Source organism: Suncus etruscus, chromosome 9 (genome assembly GCF_024139225.1).
Source record: "Suncus etruscus isolate mSunEtr1 chromosome 9, mSunEtr1.pri.cur, whole genome shotgun sequence".
Taxonomy (NCBI): Eukaryota; Metazoa; Chordata; class Mammalia; order Eulipotyphla; family Soricidae; genus Suncus; species Suncus etruscus.
Window position 1 is genome coordinate 60,272,556 of NC_064856.1, and position 24,654 is coordinate 60,297,209.

The 24,654-nt window shown below is 38.1% G+C and overlaps 1 protein-coding gene across 1 annotated transcript in view; it reads right to left on the reverse strand.

The window, feature by feature from the left end:
- Positions 1 to 24,654, reverse strand: part of IRAG1 (inositol 1,4,5-triphosphate receptor associated 1) — a 95,502-nt gene that overhangs the window by 39,467 nt on the left and 31,381 nt on the right. Inside the window, exon 10 of the mRNA XM_049781001.1 lies at positions 1,330 to 1,453. Within this exon, the coding sequence (XP_049636958.1) occupies positions 1,330 to 1,453 (124 nt within the window). The remainder of the gene's footprint in view (positions 1 to 1,329; positions 1,454 to 24,654) is intronic.

Consider the following 24,654-nt stretch of genomic DNA (forward strand, 5'->3'; position numbering starts at 1 on the left):
CAAAAAAACTCCACTGTATAAATATACCATGTGTCATTTATGCACTCAGCACTACTCATGAAAGTGGCTATTAATAATACTTTTTGCTTTATGAATATGCTGTAATTGAAAGTTCATGTTCAAATGTTTGTGTGGGAAAATATTTTATTCTCTTTGTGCTATGTCTGAAGGTGAAATAACTGGGCTATATGATGATAGTTTAATTTTTTTTAAGAACTGCCAAACTATCAATCAAAAGTAGCTGTAACATTTTTCTAATGATTCAATATCTCTCCATCTTTACTAACATTCATTATTAATCATCTTCCATTCTAGGGGGTGTAAAATAATACCTTGTGATGTCTTAATTAGGGTTTCCCTAATGACTAATGATGTGAATGTCTCACTGGCTGCTAATATACATTACACATATATAATATATATTGAAGAATATTTACTTAATCCTTTAGTCATTATAATTTAGTAGTCTCCACAATGGGTCAGAATAGAATATCCAGTAACAAATCCCAAGTATATGGGAAATTAATTTTTGACAAAGGAGACAAGAACATGAAATGGAAGGAAGACAGCCTCCTCAACAAATGGTGTTGGGACAATTGGGTAACCAGTGTAAGAAATTAAGGCTGGTAATCCATATCTCATATCTAACAAAAGTCCATTCGAATTGGATCAAAGACCTTGTGATAGACCTGAATCCATAAAGTTCACTGAAAAAAACATAGGCAGAACACTCCAAGACCTAGACCTCAAAAGGGTCTTCAATAACATGATGCCAATGGCAAGGGCTATATAGAATCAAATCTGAATAAATGGAATCAAACTTTATAGAGTCTAATCTCAATTCACATATTCCACATAGAATATGTAACTAATTCTCTTAACACTAAAACACAAATACAACATTTCATTATTTCTAAGGGAGGACAAAATATTGAAGCTCTGGCTTTATTCTGCAGGATGACATCTAATGCGACAGTTTTTCTATCTCAAGACCCAGTCAGAGCTAGAGAGCTCTCAACCAAATTAAAAGTCAAAGTTAGAAGCAACTCAAGGTCAGGAGGATAATTTGGAGGTGAGAGGAAGGAAGTTGGAGACTAGCAATGTGGCTATTAACGCAAAGCTTGTGAGTCACTAGCCAGAGCTCCTCCTGCTCTTTGAGTTAAAATCATTCAGAAGAGCCCTTCTCTATATTTTTGTATTTTACCTGGATAAGTTCTATATGGATCACCAAAATGTGCCCTTCTGGGGGCAGTATTTGTGTCTGTCCCTTAGAACCTAACATGGGGGCTCATAACACAGTGTCCTCCACAGCCCACATCCTGGTTTTACCTTCCAGGGAGAGATTTGTGGACCCGCAATTTTCGCAGCAGCACGTCTGAAATATTGGGCATGACATTCAAGCCACTCTTTGATTCTTCTTCCTCAAGAGGTGGGCTGAGCTCAGAAGGGATCCCTGGGGAAAAAAAATCACCTGGTAAATATCTAAATGAAATCACAATTGAAATGTTGACAAACTGCTTCAAGGGTAACGAAGATTGTGACTTTTTATACAAACTTCAATTATATGCCAGGGGCCTTTTTAACTGCTGTTTTATCCTCCTGAAGAGCTAGAACTTCTTCATCCTGTTTTCTTGGTGCATAAACTGAAACTCAGCAAGGTCAATAATTTATTTAAGGGCATGAAGAGCTAGTATAATGGGTAGAGTGCTATCAACCTGGGTTTGATCCCTAGGTTGACCCCTGGCATCCTGTATAGTTATCTGAAACTGCTAGGAGTGATCCCTAATTGCAGAGCCAGGTGTGAACCTTGAGCACAGCTGGGTGTGCCCCAATAACAAAAACAAAACAAAACAAAACAAAGATTTACTTAAGGTCACAGAACCAGTAAATGGCCTGGTCAGACTTCAAATCAATTTTATTAGCACCAAATCCTGTATCTTCCCACAGCTATATCCCACAACAGATCCTATATGTTCCCACAGCTTTAAAAAGGGCTTATCTAAATTCATTTGTTTTATTCTGTCAATTGTAAGCTAGTTGGCTGTTTGGAAAGGACCTCTCATTTTGGTAGACTTCTTAAGAAGTCTGTTGGCTCATTTTTTCTCTATGTTTCTAAATTATTTTTATTTAGATATGTTAGAGTGAAACTTTATTTTTAATAGTTACTTTATTTAAGAGGCAGGCAAGGTGGGTTGTTGGAAAGGAAAATGGAAATTCTTCTAAACTTAAGAAGTTCTTCATAAAGTCATACCCAATTGTTTTTAATTCAAATAAATAAAAGAAATTTATTTTGTTATTGGGGTGGGGGAAACTCATCCAATGGTGTCCAGACTTCATCACTGTCTGTGCTCATGACTCACTCCTGGTGGTGCTAGGGGGACCATATACAGATCATCTGCATGGCAAATCTGGGTAGGCTGCCTGTAAACAAATTCAAAAGCCTTATTCCCTGGTCAGACCTAGAAAGCACCATCTGGTTCCAAACTCTCATAGCTAGAAATAGAAATATAAACATATTTACGGAGATGAATTCATGAAATTATCACCTTTCATAGTTTATATGGATTCTCAAAGCCAGAGTGCTGGTAGGGCTTTTGTCTTACAAATGGCTGACAAGGGTTCAATCCTCAATAACCCCACATGGTCCCATGAGCCCCATTAGTAGTGATCCTTGAGCACAGAGCCATGAGTAAGCCCTGAACAAGTAATCCTAGAGTACCACCAGATTTGGCTATATAAATCCATACTCTTTATGGATTATATATATATATTTACATGTATATATACATAAATATACATCTTTATGGATCTATCTAAATAATTATACTCTTTCAAGTCAACTAAAGCAACAGTATTTTATTTTTCTGGATCTATGTTCATGTTCTGAAAGCAAAAAGAATAAATCAAGTATCTTTTCTGGGGCCTAAGAGATAGCATAGCAGTAGAGCATTCATCTTGTATGCAGCCAATCCAGGAAGAACGGTGGTTCAAATCTCAACATCCCATATGATCCCCTGTGCCTTCCAGGAGCTATTTTTGAGCACAGAGCCAGGAGTAACCCCTGAGCGCCACTGGGTATAGCCCCCCCCCAATAAAGTATTCTTTTCCTTCAATCTTTTTCTAATTAGAAGATACCTCCCCAGTTCACTTCTTAAGTTCTAGTCCTGATTATTTTATTAGCTCATTATAACCCATCAGGATTTTTGATACAAGATCTCATCCTCTACCTGCACATATTCTTGTTGCTATCACAGTGATGTGCTCTAACCAGTACTTTGCATGGACAGCAATTGGCAAATGATGTTGGCATTGTTTTTTATTCATGTAGAAAGACTTGCTATACCATAGGCTGAATGCACTTAGGGTTGATGTCTCATCTATTTGAGCAAAATCATATTTCCTTACCCCATACAATTAAAGCTTTTTATTTACATAGTAAGCTTTATAGTTATTTGTGCTTCATTAATTTCTTATAGGCTAAAATAGTTTTTACTTAAGTCAAATCAGGTATCCTCACCCTAACAATGATAGCTTTCCAATTGCATTCTAGACTTTATTGCTATTCATTCTTTACATTCCAAGCTGCTTAATAATTTCCCAGAAGTAAGACCAGGCCAAAGTCTAGAACTACAGATATAGTTGTGGGAGACATCTAAATGGAGCTAAAATTGTATCACCAAAAATAACCATACAGAAAGAAAAGGAGGTCTAGTTTGGTACAAGAAAAAATGTTTAAATACTCTGAGATTTCCATAACAGAATAGTGTACATGAGTTTTCTGGTATTCAAGGTATCCCTATAAAAGTTCAAATGCCATCACCTAGAGGTTGGACAGTCAGAGATCCTATTTTGTGTATGTCTATTTATTTATTCCTGTCACCTCTCGAGTCACTTTACTATTTGTTTTGACTTTTCTAAGTAGCAGATAGTGAGCTCATGGTTCTTTTGATTTTCCTCTGCCTTTATGTTATCCCATAGCACGAAGCAGAGAGATAGTGGGACTTCTGAGAAATCTCTATAACTGATTGAACCATAGAGGTATAATTTTTTTTAGCCTTGCTAAAATGGTTGCCTCATAAGTGATCTAAGAACTGGTGGATTCCAGAACCAAACACACTCTCTCTTAATGTCAACCAAATTAACATAATAATAATAACAACACAAGTTTAAAACCAAATATAAAAATGCCCACTGAGGGAGGGACTTCAGAGCATAAAAACCGGCTATCCTTTGCAAAAGCTGGCTCCCTGTGTGTGACACCAGGCGGGGAAAATCCGCGAAAGTACACCGGCCCAGTGGGGCTCAGCTGTGAAAGACTGTGAGTGTGACCTGTCTATGTCTGTCTACTGTCCTCTTGCGTGAAACTCTTGCGAGTGGGGCAAAAAGAGCCTCCAGAAACCTCGCTCGCCCAGACGCCATTTTCAGGGAGGGACTTCAGAGCATAAAAACCGGCTATCCTTTGCAAAAGCTGGCTCCCTGTGTGTGACACCAGGCGGGGAAAATCCGCGAAAGTACACCGGCCCAGTGGGGCTCAGCTGTGAAAGACTGTGAGTGTGACCTGTCTATGTCTGTCTACTGTCCTCTTGCGTGAAACTCTTGCGAGTGGGGCAAAAAGAGGCTCAGAGGAGCACGGCCGCTCCGCTTCGCTACGCGGCCGTGCACTCTTTCTAAGGAAAGAACTCCATTGCAACAAGAAGGAAAAATCACACTAAGAACGGCGCTATATCACAGAAGCAAACATTTCTCTCTGGACTGTCTTCTCTGTTACATGCTCGGGCCTAAGATTTGACCCAGTGTGAGGCTTCATCCACGGAGGACTCCCCTCCCTTAGAGGCAAGTCAGCCCATCCAGAAAGGGAGGAGCCAGAGGAGTGTGCTGCCTACATCATATAGACAATGAATACCACTACAACACGTAGAAAAACCCACAATACAAATGTGACAATGGGGAAACAGCGCAGGCCAGCATCAGACATAGAGAATGAAGATGACAATTCTGAGGACCAGATAATGACTGAACAACTAATCAACCTCTCAGATAAGGACTTTAGACTAGCAATATGGAAGGTGCTCAACAGACTCCAAGAAACCATGGATCGAGTTGAACAGAACACTAATAAGAACCAAGAAAATATGAAGGCAGAAATGACAAAACTCCAAACTGAAATAACATGTCAACTAACAGGCCTGAAAAACTCAGTAAACGAAGTGAATGACAAAATGGATAAGCTCTGGGACAGGGTATCAGAAGCTGAGAATAGACTTGGTGCTGTGGAAGATGAGATACATAACAATTCCATACAGCAGGAGAGATTGGACAAAAAACTTAAAGCAAATGAGCAGACAATGGAAAAATTAGTCAAAGAATGGGAACAGACGAAAATAGAAGTCTATGATAAGATCAACAGAAACAACTTAAGAATCATTGGAGTCCCAGAGACCCAGGAAGAAAATTTCCAGGAAGAATCAATGGTCAAGAACATCATTAAAGAGAAACTTCCAGAGCTAAAGAATATATGTGATCAAATCCTGCATGCCCGAAGAGTACCAACCAAAAGAGACCCCAGAAAAACCACCCCAAGACACATCCTAGTCACAATGACAAATCCCACAGATAGAGACAGAATTCTGAAAACAGCAAGATCAAAAGGGGAAATCATGTTCAAGCAAGCTTCCCTGAGATTTACAGCAGACCTGTCACCAGAAACGCTCAATGCCAGAAAGCAGTGGTGGGATATTGTGACAAGACTGAATGAAATGAATGCTTCACCCAGAATACTATACCCAGCAAAACTCACTTTCCGGTTTGATGGAAGAATACATGGTTTCACAGACAAAAAACAGCTCAGAAACTTCACAGACACAAAACCAGTCTTAAGAGAAAAACTGAAAGACCTAATCTAAGACAAGACTACCCAAAAGACACACCAAATTTTGAAATAAAGATGGCGTTAAATCCCAGGACAATTCTTTCTCTCAACGTCAATGGACTAAATGCACCAGTTAAGAGACACAGAGTGGCTAAATGGATCAAAAAACTCAATCCAACCTTCTGCTGCCTACAAGAAACGCACCTGAATAGTCAGAACAAACATAGACTCAAAATAAAAGGCTGGAGAAAAGTTATCCAAGCAAACAACACTCATAAAAAAGCTGGAGTGGCCATACTAATATCAGATAATGCAAACTTTATACTCAGGAAGGTTGTAAGGGACAAAGACGGACATTTTATATTAATCAAGGGGTACGTAGAGCAGGAAGAATTCACTCTCCTAAACATATATGCACCGAATGAGGGGCCAGCAAAATATTTAATACAACTGCTGACAAATCTGAAAAATAATATCAACAACAACACAATAATTGTGGGGGACCTAAACACGGCTTTGTCAACACTGGACAGGTCAACCAGACTGAAACCCAACAAGAATATACTAGACCTGAGGAGAGAAATGGAAGAAAGAGGCCTAGTGGATATATATAGGACATATATATATGTCTGGATATATATCCAGAAACCTGGATACACATTCTTCTCCAATGTACATGGGACATTCTCCAGGATAGACTACATGCTGGCACATAAAACATACCTCCATAAGATCAAGAGGATAGAAATTTTGCAGACTACCTTCGCTGACCACAAGGCTCTGAAATTATTTGTGAACTCCAAAGGGACTCAGAAGAAACACTTTAACACCTGGAAGTTAAACAGCCTCATGCTCAATAACCAGTGGGTCCGAGATGAAATCAAGGAGGAAATAAAAAGGTTCCTGGAAACAAATGACAATAAAGACACAAACTCTCAGAACTTATGGGACACAGCAAAAGCAGTACTGAGAGGAAAATTTATAGCTTTGCAAGCACACATCAGGAAGGAAGAAGGAGCTTACCTGAGTAGCTTAATGACACAGCTAATAGAACTAGAAAATGCTCAACAAAAGGACCCAAGAACAGGAAGACAGAAGGAAATAACAAAGCTGAGAGCAGAAATCAACGAAGTGGAAACTCAAAAAACAATCCGAAAGATCAACGAAAGCAGAAGTTGGTTCTTTGAAAAAATAAACAAGATTGATAGACCACTGGCAAACCTAACAAAGAAAGAGAGAGAGAGAAACTTGATAACTCGTATCAGGAATGAAAAAGGAGAGATCACTACTGATATGACAGAGATTCAAAGGGTAATCAGAAACTACTTTGAAAAACTCTACGCCACTAAAAATGAGAACCTGGAAGAAATGGATAAATTCTTGGACTCTTATAATCTTCCACGGTTGAAGGAAGAGGATGTAGCATATCTAAACACCCCCATCACCATTGATGAAATTAAAACAGTAATCAAATGTCTGCCGAAAAACAAAAGCCCAGGTCCAGATGGATTCACTAATGAATTCTATCAAACTTTCCAAGAGGAACTACTGCCAATCTTGGCAAGACTCTTTCATGAAATTGAACAAACAGAAACACTTCCAAATAGCTTTTATGAAGCCAACATCACCTTGATACCTAAACCAGACAGAGACGCTACCAAAAAAGAAAATTACAGACCAATATCACTGATGAATGCAGATGCAAAGATCCTCAACAAAATCCTGGCAAATAGGATTCAATGCCTCATTAAGAAGATCATCCACTACGATCAAGTAGGTTTCATCCCAGGAATGCAAGGCTGGTTTAACATCCGTAAATCTATCAACATAATACACAACATCAATAACAAGAAAAATAAAAACCACATGATCATATCAATAGATGCAGAGAAAGCATTTGATAAGGTCCAACACCCATTCTTGATCAAAACTCTCAGCAAGATGGGAATGGAGGGAACCTTTCTCAATATAGTGAAGGCCATCTACCACAAGCCAGTGGCAAATATTATCCTCAATGGAGAAAAACTGAAAGCCTTCCCTCTAAATTCTGGCACAAGACAAGGCTGTCCTCTCTCACCACTCCTATTCAACATAGCACTGGAAGTACTTGCTATAGCGATTAGGCAAGAAAAGGATATCAAGGGAATCCAGATAGGAAAGGAAGAAGTCAAGCTCTCACTGTTTGCAGATGACATGATACTCTACTTAGAAAACCCTAAAGACTCTATCAAAAAGCTTCTAGAAACAATAGACTCATATAGCAAGGTGGCAGGCTACAAAATTAACACACAAAAATCAATGGCCTTTCTATACACCAACAGTAATAAAGAAGAAATGGACATTAAGAAAACAACCCCATTCACAATAGTACCACACAAACTCAAATATCTTGGAATCAACTTGACTAAATATGTGAAGGACCTATACAAAGAAAACTATAAAACTCTGCTCCAAGAAATAAGAGAGGACACAAGGAAATGGAAACACATACCCTGCTCATGGATTGGCAGGATTAACATCATCAAAATGTCAATACTCCCCAAGGCATTATACAGATTTAATGCCATCCCTCTAAAGATACCCATGACATTCTTCAAAGAAGTGGATCAGACACTTTTGAAATTCATTTGGAACAATAAACACCCTCGAATAGCTAAAGCAATCATTGGGAAAAAGAATATGGGAGGAATTACTTTTCCCAACTTTAAACTGTACTACAAAGCAACAGTTATCAAAACAGCATGGTATTGGAATAAGGATAGGTCCTCAGATCAGTGGAATAGGCTTGAATACTCAGAAAATGTTCCCCAGACGTACAACCATCTAATTTTTGATAAAGGAGCAGGAAATCCTAAATGGAGCAGGGAAAGCCTCTTCAACAAGTGGTGTTGGCACAATTGGATAGCCACTTGCAAAAAATTAAACTTAGACCCCCAGCTAACATCATGTACAAAGGTAAAATCCAAATGGATTAAAGACCTCGATATCAGCCCCAAAACCATAAGATATATAGAACAGCACATAGGCAAAACACTACAGGACATTACAGGCATCTTCAAGGAGAAAACTGCACTCTCCAAGCAAGTGAAAGCAGAGATTAACAGATGGGAATATATTAAGCTGAGAAGCTTCTGCACCTCAAAGGAAATAGTGCCCAGGATACAAGAGCCACCCACTGAGTGGGAGAAACTATTCACCCAATACCCATCAGATAAGGGGCTAATCTCCAAAATATACAAGGCACTGACAGAACTTTACAAGAAAAAAACATCTAACCCCATCAAAAAATGGGGAGAAGAAATGAACAGACACTTTGACAAAGAAGAAATACGCATGGCCAAAAGACACATGAAAAAATGTTCCACATCACTAATCATCAGGGAGATGCAAATCAAAACAACGATGAGATACCACCTCACACCCCAGAGAATGGCACACATCACAAAGAATGAGAATAAACAGTGTTGGCGGGGATGTGGAGAGAAAGGAACTCTTATCCACTGCTGGTGGGAATGCTGTCTAGTTCAACCTTTATGGAAAGCGATATGGAGATTCCTCCAAAAACTGGAAATCGAGCTCCCATACGATCCAGCTATACCACTCCTAGGAATATACCCTAGGAACACAAAAATACAATACAAAAACCCCTTCCTTACACCTATATTCATTGCAGCTCTATTTACCATAGCAAGACTCTGGAAACAACCAAGATGCCCTTCAACAGATGAATGGCTAAAGAAACTGTGGTACATATACACAATGGAATATTATGCAGCTGTCAGGAGAGATGAAGTCATGAAATTTTCCTATACATGGATGTACATGGAATCTATTATGCTGAGTGAAATAAGTCAGAGAGAGAGAGAAAAACGCAGAATGGTCTCAGTCATCTATGGGTTTTAAGAAAAATGAAAGACACCCTTGTAATAATAATTTTCAGACACAAAAGAGAAAAGAGCTGGAAGTTCCAGCTCACCTCAGGAAGCTCACCACAAAGAGTGATGAGTTTAGTTAGAGAAATAACTACATTTTGAACTGTCCTAATATTGAGAATGTATGAGGGAAATGTAGAGCCTGTTTAGGGTACAGGCTGGGGTTGGGTGCGGAGGAGGGTGATTTGGGACTTGGGTGATGGGAATGTTGCACTGGTGATGGGTGGTGTTCCTTTTATGACTGAAACCCAAACACAATCATGTATGTAATCAAGGTGTTTAAATAAAAAAAAATTAAAAAAAAAAAAGAACATTATACATTAAAAAAAATGCCCACTAATTCTCAGACACATTAAATATTAAATGGAGAGATAGCACAGTGGTAGGGCTTTTGCCTGGCATGCAGCCAACCCAAATGGACAGTGGTTCGAATCCCAGCATCCCATATGGTGCCCTGAGCCTGCCAGGAGTGTTTCTGAGCACTGCCATATGTGATCCAAAAACAAACAAACAAAAAAAATTAAATGTAATGACTAGGGCCAGAGAGATAGTAGTATGTATAGGATATAAGGCATTTGCCTTACGTGTGGCCAACTGGATTTGATTCCAGGCATCACATATGGCACCCACATACCAGCAGGAATTATCTCTGAGTGCAAAGACAGGAGTAAGTAACTAGTTGTGGCCCCACAACACACACACACACACACACACACACAAGAAAAAAAAGTTTCCAAAAATAAATATAGAGCTTCTACCCTTGATAATCCTTTCTTCTCTCAGAGTCAGCATGAGAAGATGATGAAAATGGAAAAATTCTGAAAATGGCACAATACCACAGAATAGGAAGGGAAGTAAACTGGGAGGAGTACAGGAAGACTGCAGTAGAGTTCAGAAAGTTTCTCTTGAGTAGAAAAATCTCTTCTACCACAAGAACATAACAAAAGAAAAAACTGCATGTGCTGCTATTTGCCTTTCTTAATGAAGAGAACAAGAGAGGAAATGAAGAATGTTGTGTAATATTCTACCAGAAGAGATTAAAGAGCAACATGAAAAAAGTTAGCAGAAAGACAAATGAGAAAATTAATACCAAAAGCTTCTCATATAGAATTAGTGGAAGCTGACACATGAAAAGGTCTCCATTGAAACTGTCCTCACCCCTACAATCACACTTTTGAATAGTAGCCTAGTGACCAAACTCCAAGAACTTTATTTCCTTCCTATACCATATAGGGGATCAGAATGGCTGGGAAGAGATGAGTCAAATGTGGAAAGAACACCTGTTGGCTGATTGTCTCTACAATTTCATTCTTTTTTAAATATATTTTTTATTTAAGTAACATGATCATATTTGGGTTACAGTCATAACCAGAACACCCCCCTTCACCAGTGTAACATTACCCCCTCCCCCCTTCTCATCCCCTGGCTGTACTCGAGACAGGCATTCTACTACAGTAATTTGTTTTTAAGTTCAGTAAGTTGTATTTTTTTCCTTAAAGGATAAGAGTAAACAAATATAGTAAAGGTGTGATAGTGGCAATCGCCATTGTTTGCATAGGTCCAAAACAATTTCATTCTTAAGTAGTGGTATAATCTATAATTCACTGCTGCCCAAAATAATGAATATGCCCATACTTTAGTGTATTAACTCAATTGTTGGACTTTGAATAAGAAAAAGAGCTAAAACCAATTCTACAAATATTCTATCTCTAATTTCATCTGAATTTTCCCTTATTCACTCAAAGAATAGCAGATACAAAATACCAGGCATCAACCTTGTATTTACAAAAACAGACATACTAGATAAAATTACAAAGAATAAATGAAAATGAACCTACAAAATATATTTAAGTAAAAAGAAAATTTGGGTAGAAATGAATACATCAAAAAGGTAATAAATGATAGTCTTTACAAACACTGTAGTATTAGTAGGAAAGAAAAGAAGGAAGGAAGGTATGAAAGAAAGAAGGGGAAGATTTAAGAGAGATATCAGAGTGGAAGAAAATATGTTAGAAACACATACAATTTTCTTTAAATATATAAATACAAGAGAAATTAAAACCTTTAAAAATGTCAAAAACAGGAGCTGGAGCCATGGCATGGAGTGGTAAGGCATCTATCTTGCCAGTGCTAGCCTAGGATGGACCACAGTTCAATCCCCCTGGCATCCCATATGGTCCCCTAAGTCAAAAGTGATTTCTGAGTGCATAGCCAGAAGTAACCCCTGAGCATCATGGGATGTGCCCCCCAAAAAACAAAAACAACAACAACAAAAAAAAAAACAAAACAGGGAGATGAGATGAGATGGACAGATACTTCCTTAAAAAAGACATTGATTAAAAAAATAAGCATATACTTTGTCCTATGACCTATGCAAATACCAAAATCTGTAGCTACAGAGGTCATCCTGGTACCATAAAAAGAATTTGAGATGTGAAAATGAACATGTATGAAGCCTGTAGTAGTTCTCATGACAGTATGCTTCAAGGGCAGAGAAACCCTGTATCTCTTAGACCAGGGGTCTTCAACATGTGGCCCGCAGAGGAGTCTGATCCGGCCCGCCAGCAGTGAGCACTGTTTGGTTGCCAAGATACCTGCCAGCATATACACTCAGTGTCACGGTTTCTCAGGGATGACATCAAACGCCTCCACCCACAGCATGTTGTGTGCTGGGAGGGTGGGTGTGAGGGCGGTGTCGAATGCATTGCTGATGACATCACTGGAGGGTGCTGGACGCCGTGTGGCGAGGAGTACCACATGTGGGTGACTATATGATGTAAAAAGGCGCCTGCTCCATCCCCAGGCAACGTGGTGTCTGTGTGCTGTGCCTGCCTGTCAGTGAGGTTTTCCTCCACTCCCTCCACTGCCAAAGGTCAGTCAAAAGTGCCATAGAAATAAATTTTTGCCAGATGGGGGGTTCTGCCTGATTGGGCTGTGGGTGACTCATATGAAAATTCCCCTTTGGGGGTGGTGAGGTGTTCAGTGCTGAAATCAAAGTTGGGGGGTGGGCGGTGGTTGGGAGGTTAGGGGTTTGGTGCTGAATTGCCCATGTGGAAAATTAGGGGTTCGATGCTGAAGCATTTTAAAGGGGTTACATTAAAAATTTTAGGGGGCTGGAGAGATAGCATGGAGGTAAGGTGTTTGCCTTTCATGCAGAAGCACAGTGGTTCGAATCCCGCATCCCATATGGTCCCCTGAGCCTGCCAGGAGCGATTTCTGAGCGTAGATCCAGGAGTAACCCCTGAGCGCTGCTGGGTGTGACCCCCACAAAAATTTTTGGAGGAGTTGGGAGCATTAGTGGTGGGAACATTGCATTGGTGAAGGGGGGTGTTCTTTTATTGACTGAAACCCACGGTGTTGAAATAAAGATATTATTAAAAAATAAAAAAAATTTTATATGCATTTTGCAATTCCTTTTTAGGAATTCACATGCTGATTCCGAACATATCAATTTGGGCATTATATAGGGAGATATAACTGAACTATCAGGGACTGAGCTGGTCTGCTTAGAAAAGCCTGCAAGGGGTAAGTGTTCACATCAGGGACTAATGGGGGTTCATACACTATGTGTATATATACACGCATATTTGTATTTCACTAATATCAGTTTGGAATCTCTAGGAAACAATGATGTCAAGAAAAAGAAAAATTGACGGCGAGTGTAGGATATTCAAAGAATAGTGGACTTTCGATTACTTTTTTATGCGGTATGAAGAAAAAGCTGTGTGTCTGATATGCCAGAATATAGTTGCTGTGTTCAAAGAATACAATTGTGATGCCACTATCAAACTCAACATAAAGATAAATGATTGTTTGGTTGGAGAAATGAGAAAAGATAAAATATTACAACTGAAACATATACTGATGACTCAGCAAAATACTTTTGTGAAGCAGAAGCAGTTAAATACTTCCTCACTGCGGGCAAGTTTTCAAGTTGCCAAGCTAATAGCGCGCAATGGCAAACCATTTGTGGAGGGAGAATTTGTTAAAGAATGCCTTATTTCTGTTGCCAAAGAGATGTGTCCAGAGCAGGCTGATTTATTTAGTACAGTGAGCCTTTCAGGAGTTACAATGACATGAAGGATTGAAGAAATGGGAGAAAATTTGCTGCACCATTTGCAAAACTCTGCAAAGAAACTTTGCTATTTTTCCTTGGCACTCAACGAAAGCAATGATGTTTGTGATTCTGCCCAACTTCTCATTTATATGCGTGGGACAAATGAGTATTTTGAAGTCACAGAAGAGCTTGCTGCACTGCAAAGTATCAAAGGTATAACTACAGAAGTGGATATATTTGAAAAGGTTTACCAAACTGTGAATGGTTTGGAGCTGGACTGGGTTAAACTAGTCAGTGTAACAACTGATGGTGCTCCTAGCATGGTGGGGGTCTAACAGAGGAGTAATTGCTCACATTACACAAGAGATGGACAAACATAACCATCCTCATCCAATTGCCATACACTGCCTCATCCACCAACAAGTGCTGTGTTGTAAATCACTGAAGTGGGACTCTGTTATGAAAATTGTGGTATCTTGTGTTAATTACAATAGACCTCATGCACTAAACCACAGACAATTTCAGGAATTTCTATCTGAGGTTAATGTTGCCCATGAAGATGTTCTGTACCACACAGAAGTCCATTGGCTGAGTAGAGGGAGAGTTTTGAAACGTTTCTATGACTTACTTCTGCAGGTTACAGCTTTTCTACTTTCAAAAAACCAAGAAGTACCAGAGCTCAATGATGCAGAATGGAAATGGCACCTTGCCTTTCTGACAGATATAACAGAGCTACTCAACAGTTTCAATCTGCAACTTCAAGGCAAGGGGAAGCTCATCTGTGATATGGCATCGCATGTGAAAGCATTTGAAGTAAAATTAGGCCTTCTCATCAAACAAGTACAGGAGGAAAACTTTAGTCATCTCCCAACAACTCAAAACCTGTCAGTGGACAAACCACTGGTTGCATTTCCAAAGGAAACATGTCTGGCTTCACTAGAATTGTTGCAAAAGGAGTTTCAATTTAGATTCAAAGAGCTTCATCTCCATAAACAGGACATATAGCTTTTTTGTAACCCATTTCCTGTTGAGATTGAAAATGTCCTTACAATTTACCAAATGGAACTGGCTGAACTGCAGAATTGTGAATCTCTGAAAGACGCATTTAAGTCAAGTAACCTTTTGAATTTCTATGCATCTCTCCCCTCTGAGACATATTCAAATATCAGGAACCATGCACTCAAAATGGTAACCATCTTTGTTAGCACTTATGCCTGTGAACAGACTTTTTCAAGAATGAAACATTTGAAATCTCCAACCAGATCAAGATTAACTGATGCCCACTTGCATCACTTGTTACGGCTGGCAGTGACAAATATGGAACTGGACATTGACCATCTCATTAGCCAAAAGCAGGCTCACAGTTCCCATTGAAATTCTGGTGCATAATCTGTTTATTTATAAATGGTTTTCATTTTATTTATATAAGATATGTGCAGTGTGAGTAGGAATTAGTAGCTCATATAGTCCAGCCCTCCAGCTCTCTAAGGGACCGTAATCTGGCCCCCACTTTAAAAAGTTTGAAGACCCCTGTCTTAGACCAAGGGAATTTCTTCTCCATTTTCCCCAATACTTACTGTGCCTATGCAAAAATAAAAATAAAAAGAGAGAGAGAAGATGAAGAAGAAGAAAAGAGAAGAAAGAAGAAGAAGGAGGAGGAGAAGGAGGAAGAAGGAGGAGGAAGAAGAAGAAAGAAGAAGAAGAAGAAGGAGGAGGAGGAGGAGGATGAGGAAGAGGAGGAGGAGGAGAAGGAGGAGGAGGAGGAAGAGGAGGAGGAGGAGAAGGAGTTGTGTATGTATGGGTGTTTGTATTTTTTCTTGTTCTTTTGTCTTTTTGGTTTTTTGCTTGTTTTGGTTTAGTTTGTTTTTTCTTTGCAATTTTTTTGTATTTTTGTTGTTACAGCTTTGTTGGTTTTATTTTTTTCTCTTTTTTTCTTTTGATACCTTCCCCCCTTTTGCCCTTTTCTTCTTCTAAATTAATATTTATAACACCTAGACGATTCCTTCTAAGTTTTTTCTTCTTTCCTTTTCACTTCTTATACTTCCAACAGAACCACATTACTAAAATCAGCATGCTCAGCCTCATAATTTGAAGGGGGAAAATGAATGGTACCAGGACTAGACAGTCAATGAACATTTAGTGGAAATAAAAAATGATCAGACTTGGACACCAAACCCAAAGTCAATGACAACAGAATTGATACCCAATCTACAACAAGCTGTACATGTGGGGACCAGTTACCCTAGCATCCTGGGGGTTAAGGAGGGAGAAGTGGGACGCATGCTGGGAATAAGGATGGAGGGAGGACAACACTGGTGGTGGGAATTTTCCTTATTCATTATCACTATGTAGCTTAAATATTACTCTGAAAGATTTGTAACTCACTTTGGCCACAATAAAAATTAAAAAATAATTTAACAAAGGCTGAAAAAATTAGGTATAAGAAAGGTGTTCATTATTGCCTATCATCAGGAAATGCAAATCATTACATTGACACTAGTGAGATGTCTCACACTGGAGAGAGAGCAAAGTGATAGGGCATTTGCCTTTTACACAGCCAACCTGGGTTTGATTACTGGCATCCCCTAAACCTGCCAGGACTGACTTCTATGCAGGAGTACCTTAAGCACCACAGGTTGTAACCCAAAGATAAAAAAAAAATCCCACAAAAATACACAGGACCAGAGCAGCAGGCAAGTCTTTGCCCCGTATGTGGTCAACTGAGGTTCAATACCTGGCATCCTAAATGGTCAAGCCCACCAGGAATAAATCCTAAGCACAGAGTCAGAAGACTTGAGCATCAAGTGACCCAAAAATCAAAACAAAACAAAAAACAAAACAAAAAAATAAAAACAGGAGGCTGAAGAGATAGCATGGAGGTAGGGCGTTTGCCTTGCATGCAGAAGGATGGTGCTGCTGGTGTGTGTGTGTGTGTGTGTGTGTGTGTGTGTGTGTGTGTGAGAGAGAGAGAGAGAGAGAGAGAGAGAGAGAGAGAAGGATCTTGGGGTTCCACAATGAGCATGTCTGGAGCCTGTAGTCCCAAGGAAAAATGCTTCAAGGGTGGAGAAACCCAGTATCTCTTAGGCCAAGGGAATTCTCTTTCTAATTTCCCTAATACTTACTGTGCTTATACAAACAACAACCACCAAACCAAACCAAAAAAAAACACAAAACCTTGCCACACCAACCCTCCTTCCTCCACTCCCCCACCCAACTTTTTTCCTTTTTTCCCCCCTTTTTTTCTTTATTTAAACATCTAGATTACATAAATGATTGTGATTAGGTTTCTGTCATGTAAAGAACCACCCCCCCCCCTTCACCAGTGCAACATTCCCACCACCAATGTCCCAAATCTCCCTCCATCCCACCCCACCCTCACCTGTACTCCAGACAGGCTTTCCAGTTCCCTCATTCATTCACATGATTATGGTAGTTCTCTGTGTAGTTATTTCTATAGCAGTACTCACCACTCTTTGTGGTGAGCTTCATGAAGTGAGCTGGTATTCCAGCCCTCATCTCATTGTCTCTGAGGATTGTTACAAAAATGACTTTTATTTTTCTTAAAACCCATAGATGAGTGAGACTATTCTGCGTCTCTCTCTCTCTCCCTCTGACTTATTTCACTCAGCATGATAGATTCCATGTACATCCATGTATAGGAAAATTTCATGACTTCATTTCTTCTGACAGCTGTATAATATTCCATTGTGTATAGTTTTTTTAGCCATTCGTCTGTTGAAAGGCATCTTGGTTGTTTCCAGAGCCTGGCTATTGTGAATAGTGCTGCAATAAATATAGGTGTGAGATGTCTTGTTTCTTGTCATTGCCTGGTTGTTTTCTTTTCTTTTTTTTTTCTTTTACCCCTTTCCACAACAGAACCACAGGGTTTGAATCATCTTGTTTTGCTTCATAAATTGAGGGGGGAGAAAAATAAATGGATGGTACCAAGAACAAACCGTCGCATGAACATTGAATGGAAATAAAAAATGATCAGACCCAGACACCAAACCCAAAGTCATCAACAACAGAATCAAGATACCCAATCTACAACAAGTTATATACAAAAGGGACTGACTACACTAGCAATACAGGGTGCAAAGAGGGGAGGTATGGGATGCATGCTGAGAACACAGGTGGAGGGGAGGACAACACTGGTGGTGGGAATGGCCCTAATTCACTGTCTCTGTGTACCTTAAATATAACTGTGAAAGACTTGTAATTCACATTGATCACAATAAAAAATAAAATAAAATGATAAAATTAAATTAAATTATATTTAAAAAAGGGACATGGTGAAAAGAAGCTGGATGAGAAGAAAAGATTCAGGGAACCTTGGGTCATGAAGAGATGAAGATATGTTGATGAAGAGATGTTGATACCACAAATAATGATAATTATTAAATTAATCATCTATAAGAAACATGAAAAAATTAAGCAAATATGGTACATTCTCAGATTGGATGTATCTCAGAGGCAGCCAGAGAACACTAATGAATATAGGATTATAAAGAAGAAGAAAAGCTCGATATTTAGAGATGGAATCATTGATTTGTATTGAGACACTCATGACCATAATTGAATTATGAAGCTTCTGAAATAGCAAATAAAACCAAAGGATCATGAATATATTCAGATATAACAAAAGAAAATAATTTGCTATTGAAAGGAAAAGTCAAACTATTTAGATTAAATTAGCACACCACATTAAGTAAAGTGGGTAAAACAGTGTTTTTCCAGCTACACAGTTAGAGTAAATTTTCTATGGTGAGAGATGTAGGTTGAGGGTGCCAGACATTATAGAATGGCAGATATACTATCATTGTAAACACAGCATACCATTTAAAGTTCTGAAGAAAAGATTGACTCCAATTTAATAACTATCTAAACTGTTCTTCAAGAATAAAGGAAAAAAATTCAAACATGTCCAAACTTGGGGAACACAACACTTCTGAGTCTTCTTATGAAACTAATGAAATCCAACCTATCAAGAGCTAAATAAAATATAAACTTAGAGCTAGTAGTGAACATGAACTCTTTTAAGATATGAATTTAGAGCTAGACAATTTTTACTTTTTTTTACTTTTATCCTTTAAGGAAAAAAATACAACTTACTGAACTTAAAAACAAATAACTGTAGTAGAATGCCTGTCTCGAATACAGGCAGGGGATGGGAAAGGGGAAGGGGGTAATGTTACACTGGTGAAGGGGGGTGTTCTGGTTATAACTGTAACCCAAATATGATCATGTTACTTAAATAAAAAATATATTTAAAAAAGCTAGACAATCGGGTAAATTATGGTTGCAAAATAAAATATAAACCTCATAACCCTGACAATAGAACAATTTATTGCTTGTGTATGTGGAAATAGAAAGATAGAAAAAAGGAACACAGGAAGAAATATTACTTTTCCTGGACAAAGTCAGTAGGCATCATCGAGTCTCAAACATGTTATGTTCAAAGCAAACAAACAAACAAAAAACAAGTATCCCTGTGACTCCAAACCCTTAGTGCATTTCATAATATATATTTTAAACTTTTAGAAGCTAAACTCTTTGTTCAGAGGAAGCAAGTTCTATAGTTTCACTTCCTCTTAATTCAATTTCAATACCATGTTAATCCTTTTCAATATTTTTATCATTTTGGACCATAATGTGATAATGAATTTAAAAGGAACAGCTATGAAAGTGAAGAGTTAGCATCAGAAATGTCAGACAGGGAGTAGGGGTGGGGAAGGGAACAAAAAGATCCTAAAGGAAAATTAGTCTAAAATATTTGAGGAAGGCCAATGTGATTGGTGAGCTATATGCAAAAGGGGATTGGAGCAGATGTGATAAAGGATACATATGGTAATTATATTATATAGTCCCCATATAATATAATGAGGAATTTGTTTTCAATCAAGTGTTTCTTCTATAAAGAAAAAAGTTAATATTGCATTAGTATTCTTGTATAGTGACTATACATTATAAATAAAGTGCTTTATGCCTAATTACAATAACCTTGGAGCTAGGGGTACAATGTTGAGCAAAAGTGGGACCAAAGTGATATAGTACTGCAAACAGGATGTTTACCTTGCATGAACTCTACCCAGATTTGATGCCTCTAATAGTGCCCTGAGTTCCACTAGTAATGATCACTGAACACAGATCGAAGAGTAATCGTGGAGCACTTTGGATATAGCCCCAAGACAAAAACAAAAAACAAACAAAGGCAATAATACTGAGCAAAGCAGATGTGCAACTGTTCGTTCTCTGGAAGCATGCCATCTTGGGGACAGAGATGAATCAGAGAAATTGAATCAGAGAAAAATGGATAAATTCAACTCCATCTTGTGCTAGATTTTACAAAGGAGAGGGATACAGAGGTGCTGGGAAAGTATTCCCTATAAAGGGAATGTTCTTTGTGTAGATACCTAAAGACTGGATTGGAGTTCAATTGGTAAAGAAGAAGAAAGGTAATGATATCACCAGGGCTTTTGGAAGCAAGTGAGGGCACCCTCCTACCACATCTTCCTTCTCCAGGAAGTAATATCAGTATTAATAGCTTTGAATATGTGGATAATTTATTTTTCTAATATTGGTATCTCTAAAGGGATACCCCAATTTAACATAATAAACAGCTAAAAACAAGAGTTTACTAAGCCTTCTGACATTGTATTATTAACTTCATTGGAGAGACAATAAATTTTACAAATGTGCTGATTACTTTGCTTTATCTTTCTTTTTTCTTTTTTCCATATCTTTCTTTTTATTCTCTTCCATTTTATTTTTAATTCTATTTTTTCAATTACTTTGCTTTAACTTACCTGAAAAGAAATGTATTATGATCAACTATGTCAAATATTTAATGCCTTTCTTTAACTAGATAAGAAAATGAATAAATGAATGAATAAGTGAAGAATAAATAAAGAGAAAGGAGTAACATTCCTGTTAGTAGAGGGAACAGATTATGCCAAGCCTAAAATAGGGAGAACTGAATCACTGATGGAAGTCACAGAGGTTCAGTGTAAGAGCAAGAATGACCACAGCAGGGGGCTGGAGAGATGGCACAGCTATAGGGCTTTTGCCTTGCATGCAGAAGGACAGAGGTTTGAATCCCGGCATCCCATGTGGTCCCCCGAGCCTGCCAGGGGCAATTTTTTTTTCAGGAGCAATTTCTGAGTTTAGAACCAGGAGTAGCCCCTGAGCGCTGCCAGGTGTGACCCAAAAACAAAACAAAACAAAACAAAAAGAATGACCACAGCAGATGTTGGAGAAGTGACCAAGATTAACCATCTGGACCTTATAGGTACCACAAAAGATTCCAAATTTTATACTAAAAAGAAAAAGAAGCCTCTGAAGGTTCGGACCCATATTTACATTCCAGGATTCTCTGACTATGTGTAGAAAGCCTATTGAGTAAGGTGAGATGCTCAGGAGCATAGGCAGAAGCCAGAGCAATAGCATAGTGGGTAGGATATTTGCTGTGCATATTGTCAACCTGTGATTGAACCCTGTCATTCTATAAGATCCCTAAACACTGCCAGGAATAATTCTTAAGTGAAGATCCAGGAGTAAACTTGCACTTGGCTGGGTATGGCATAAAGGAAAATAAAGTAGTATAGGCAGAGGGATGGATAAGGGACTATTGAAATAGCCAGGGGCACTGATAATTTCAATCTTTGCAAAAGAATTTTCCTTGATGACAAGCTGAGCATCTTTCACTTGAAATGACCTTGATAATTAAGACCCAAATATTCTACAAATGGTAACTGTGAAGAGAACTGGTTGACTGTTGGAGAGAACAGATGCAACCAGAAAAAGTGCCTTTTCATGCTCAGAAATTGGAGAAAAGCCAAAGTTCTTAAGATCCCAGAATTTTCTAATAATAATTTTTCCCTTCTCTCAAAGGAGCTGCCAAGAATCTAAGAGCCACAAGCTTTCCCTCACAAGCTCATTCACAGCTATGCATTTCTATAGCTCCTGATATGACTCCAGATATGAGACTTTTCAATGGGGAGTTGGCCAGTGACCCAGCTGGTGGTAGTATTCCCCAACATAGTTGTGTCACCACCAATGCTAGGGGAGTTAAACCGACTTACTTGTTAAAGTAAAAAAAAAAAATCTGTTCTAGATGTTCACTCTTCTTTTTCCCTTCAAACTGGAATACATATTTGCCTATCATCTGGCTACAATAAAGGCAAGTATAAAGCCTTAGTTGTGCTTAGGATTAGGGGCAAAATGACAACAAAAGAACCCCAAATCTCCAAATGATCATGTGGAGCAGAAGTAGCTGCTAACCTGACAGTTCACCATAGAATGGCTACTGGAGTATGAAAACAAAAATATTGGCTTGCCCTTCAAGTCCATGTTCTCATTTAAATACATACCTAGGGAGATTTAAGGGAGATTTAAAATAATACTTGCTTATCTCTATGTTTCTTTGCTTGCTTTGAAAAATTCTAAAGATTCTACATAAAGGCTTCTACAAATAATAGATTTATAAAGTGGCAGGTTACAAAATTAACAAGCAAAAATCTATGGCTTTTATATATCCAAGTAGTGAAAGAGAAGAGAGAAATGTTTAAAAATAAAGCTATTCACAATTGTGCCTCAGAAAACCATATACTTTGGAGTCATCTTAACTAAAAGTACAAAAGATCCATACAGAGAAAATACAAAATACTGCTTGAAGAAACAAAAGAGGACTCAAGGAAACAGAAACACATACTACTCTACTCATTGAAAGGATTAACATCATTAAAATGGCAATACTTCCCATAACATTGTACAGATTTAATGCAATCCCTACAAGGATACCCATGACATTTTTTTTGAAGTAATAGATCAAACACTCCTAAAATTTATATAGAATGATAAGCCTTCATTAATAGTTAAAACAATCCTTGGGAAAAAAAAAAGAAGATGGGAGGCACCACTTTGCCCAATTAAACTGTAGTATAATGTAGTAGTCATTAAACTAGTATGGTATTGGAATAAAAATCAGACCCTCAGACAATGGAATAGACTTGAATATAGACTTGAGACAGACCCTTGGGTATATGATCAATTAATCTTTTATAAAGGAGCAAGAAATACAAAGTGGAGTAAGGAAAACATCTTCAACAAAAGGTGTTGGTAAACCTGATCAGCTACATGCAAAAACATGGACTCAGACATCTTTTTAATGCTGTGCACAAAATTCAAATCAAAAAGAATGAAATGGCAGCATTAATGTGACCCCAAAACAAAACCAAAAAATTAACAAAATTCCCTTCTCCAGGCCATTATAATCTGGGGCTCTCTGTTACAGAAACTTAAATTTTACTTTAATTAGTGCAGGAGATTTACTCAGTACTTTAAAAGAGGTTTTGGGTGGGCCAGAGCAATTGTACGCTGAAGACATGAGAAGAACATGGGTTTGAAGGAATATACCAAGAACCTGAAATATTTTAGAGAAAATAAAAGGAATGCCTTAATAAAGTAACAATCATATGCTTGGAAAAGAAATCAATGCTTACAATCTAAATAATGTAAAAGTAACACAAAGTTAGGGCAGTTCTTCTGGATCTGACAGTAATCACAATAAAAATATTATATAAAATGGTACAAATATTGTTTAGAATAATTTGTTGAGTCTTAGGCTAGAATTTAGAAACTCCCAATTTCTTTTTTTTCATGAGAGAATGAAAATCCACAGAATGAGAGTTTGTTAATAGTTGTGTGTTCTATGTTCTACGGACATGAACTCAAGTCTCCTGACTTCTAGTTTCTCTTTCCAGTATTTCACACTTAATTTTCCTATCTATACTGTAATAAAATTCTAAAAAAAAATTCTAAAAAAAAATAATCAGGGAGGAAAAAAAAAACCTGAACAATAGGCAAAAGTCATGAACTTACTACAGTTATGATCAGAATAAAACAAAATCATGAACACAAAAGTAGTCTTTTTTTTTTTTAGATTATACCTGACTGTGCCAAGGCTTATTCCTAGCTCTGTCCTCAGAGTCACTCTGGAGGTGCAAAAGGGACTATATATATGTTCCCAGAGTGCTTGCTTCGGCAGCACACATACTATATATATGTTGCCAGTGACTGAATCAGGATCAGCCACAATCAAGGCAAATGCTTTAAATCCATACTATTTCTCTGAACCTATAACATTAATCTTTGATAGATAAAAAAGTAAGGTGGTATATGAGTTTAAGGCACAAAATAACAAGAAATATGAATCCTACAAGTATTACTAAAAGCATTCAATAGCTATGTCTTAAAAAGAACAATTCAGAATGAACTCTCATACATGGACTATAAAGAAACAAGGTAGGAGAATAGCAGACACACAAAGGAAACAGAAGCTGAAGATTAGTTTCCAGTAGAAATTTTATCACAGATGATAATTGGGGACCCTGGGGTGTGGGGGAGTGGTGGGTTGATACTCTGGTGTAATGCTGCAAGTTTTCTGTATGAAACCATATCAATAACCACAGTGTTTAAAAAATTAAAAAGAACATTTCAGAGGTAATAGCAAATACTATAAGTAGCACAAAATTACTAACAAACTAGGAGAAAACAGATTTGGGCTGCTGGAGAGATAATATGGCAGGTAAGACTCTTGCATTGCATAGAACTGACCTGGGTCTGATCCTAATACCCCATCTGATCCCTTAAACACTGCCAGGAGTAAGCAGTGATCACAACTTAGGGAAAAAAGTAGATTGAAATCCCAATTAAGAATTCCATTTGGGAATATATTAAGCTGAGAAGCTTCTGCACCTCAAAGGAAATAGTGCCCAGGATACAAGAGCCACCCACTG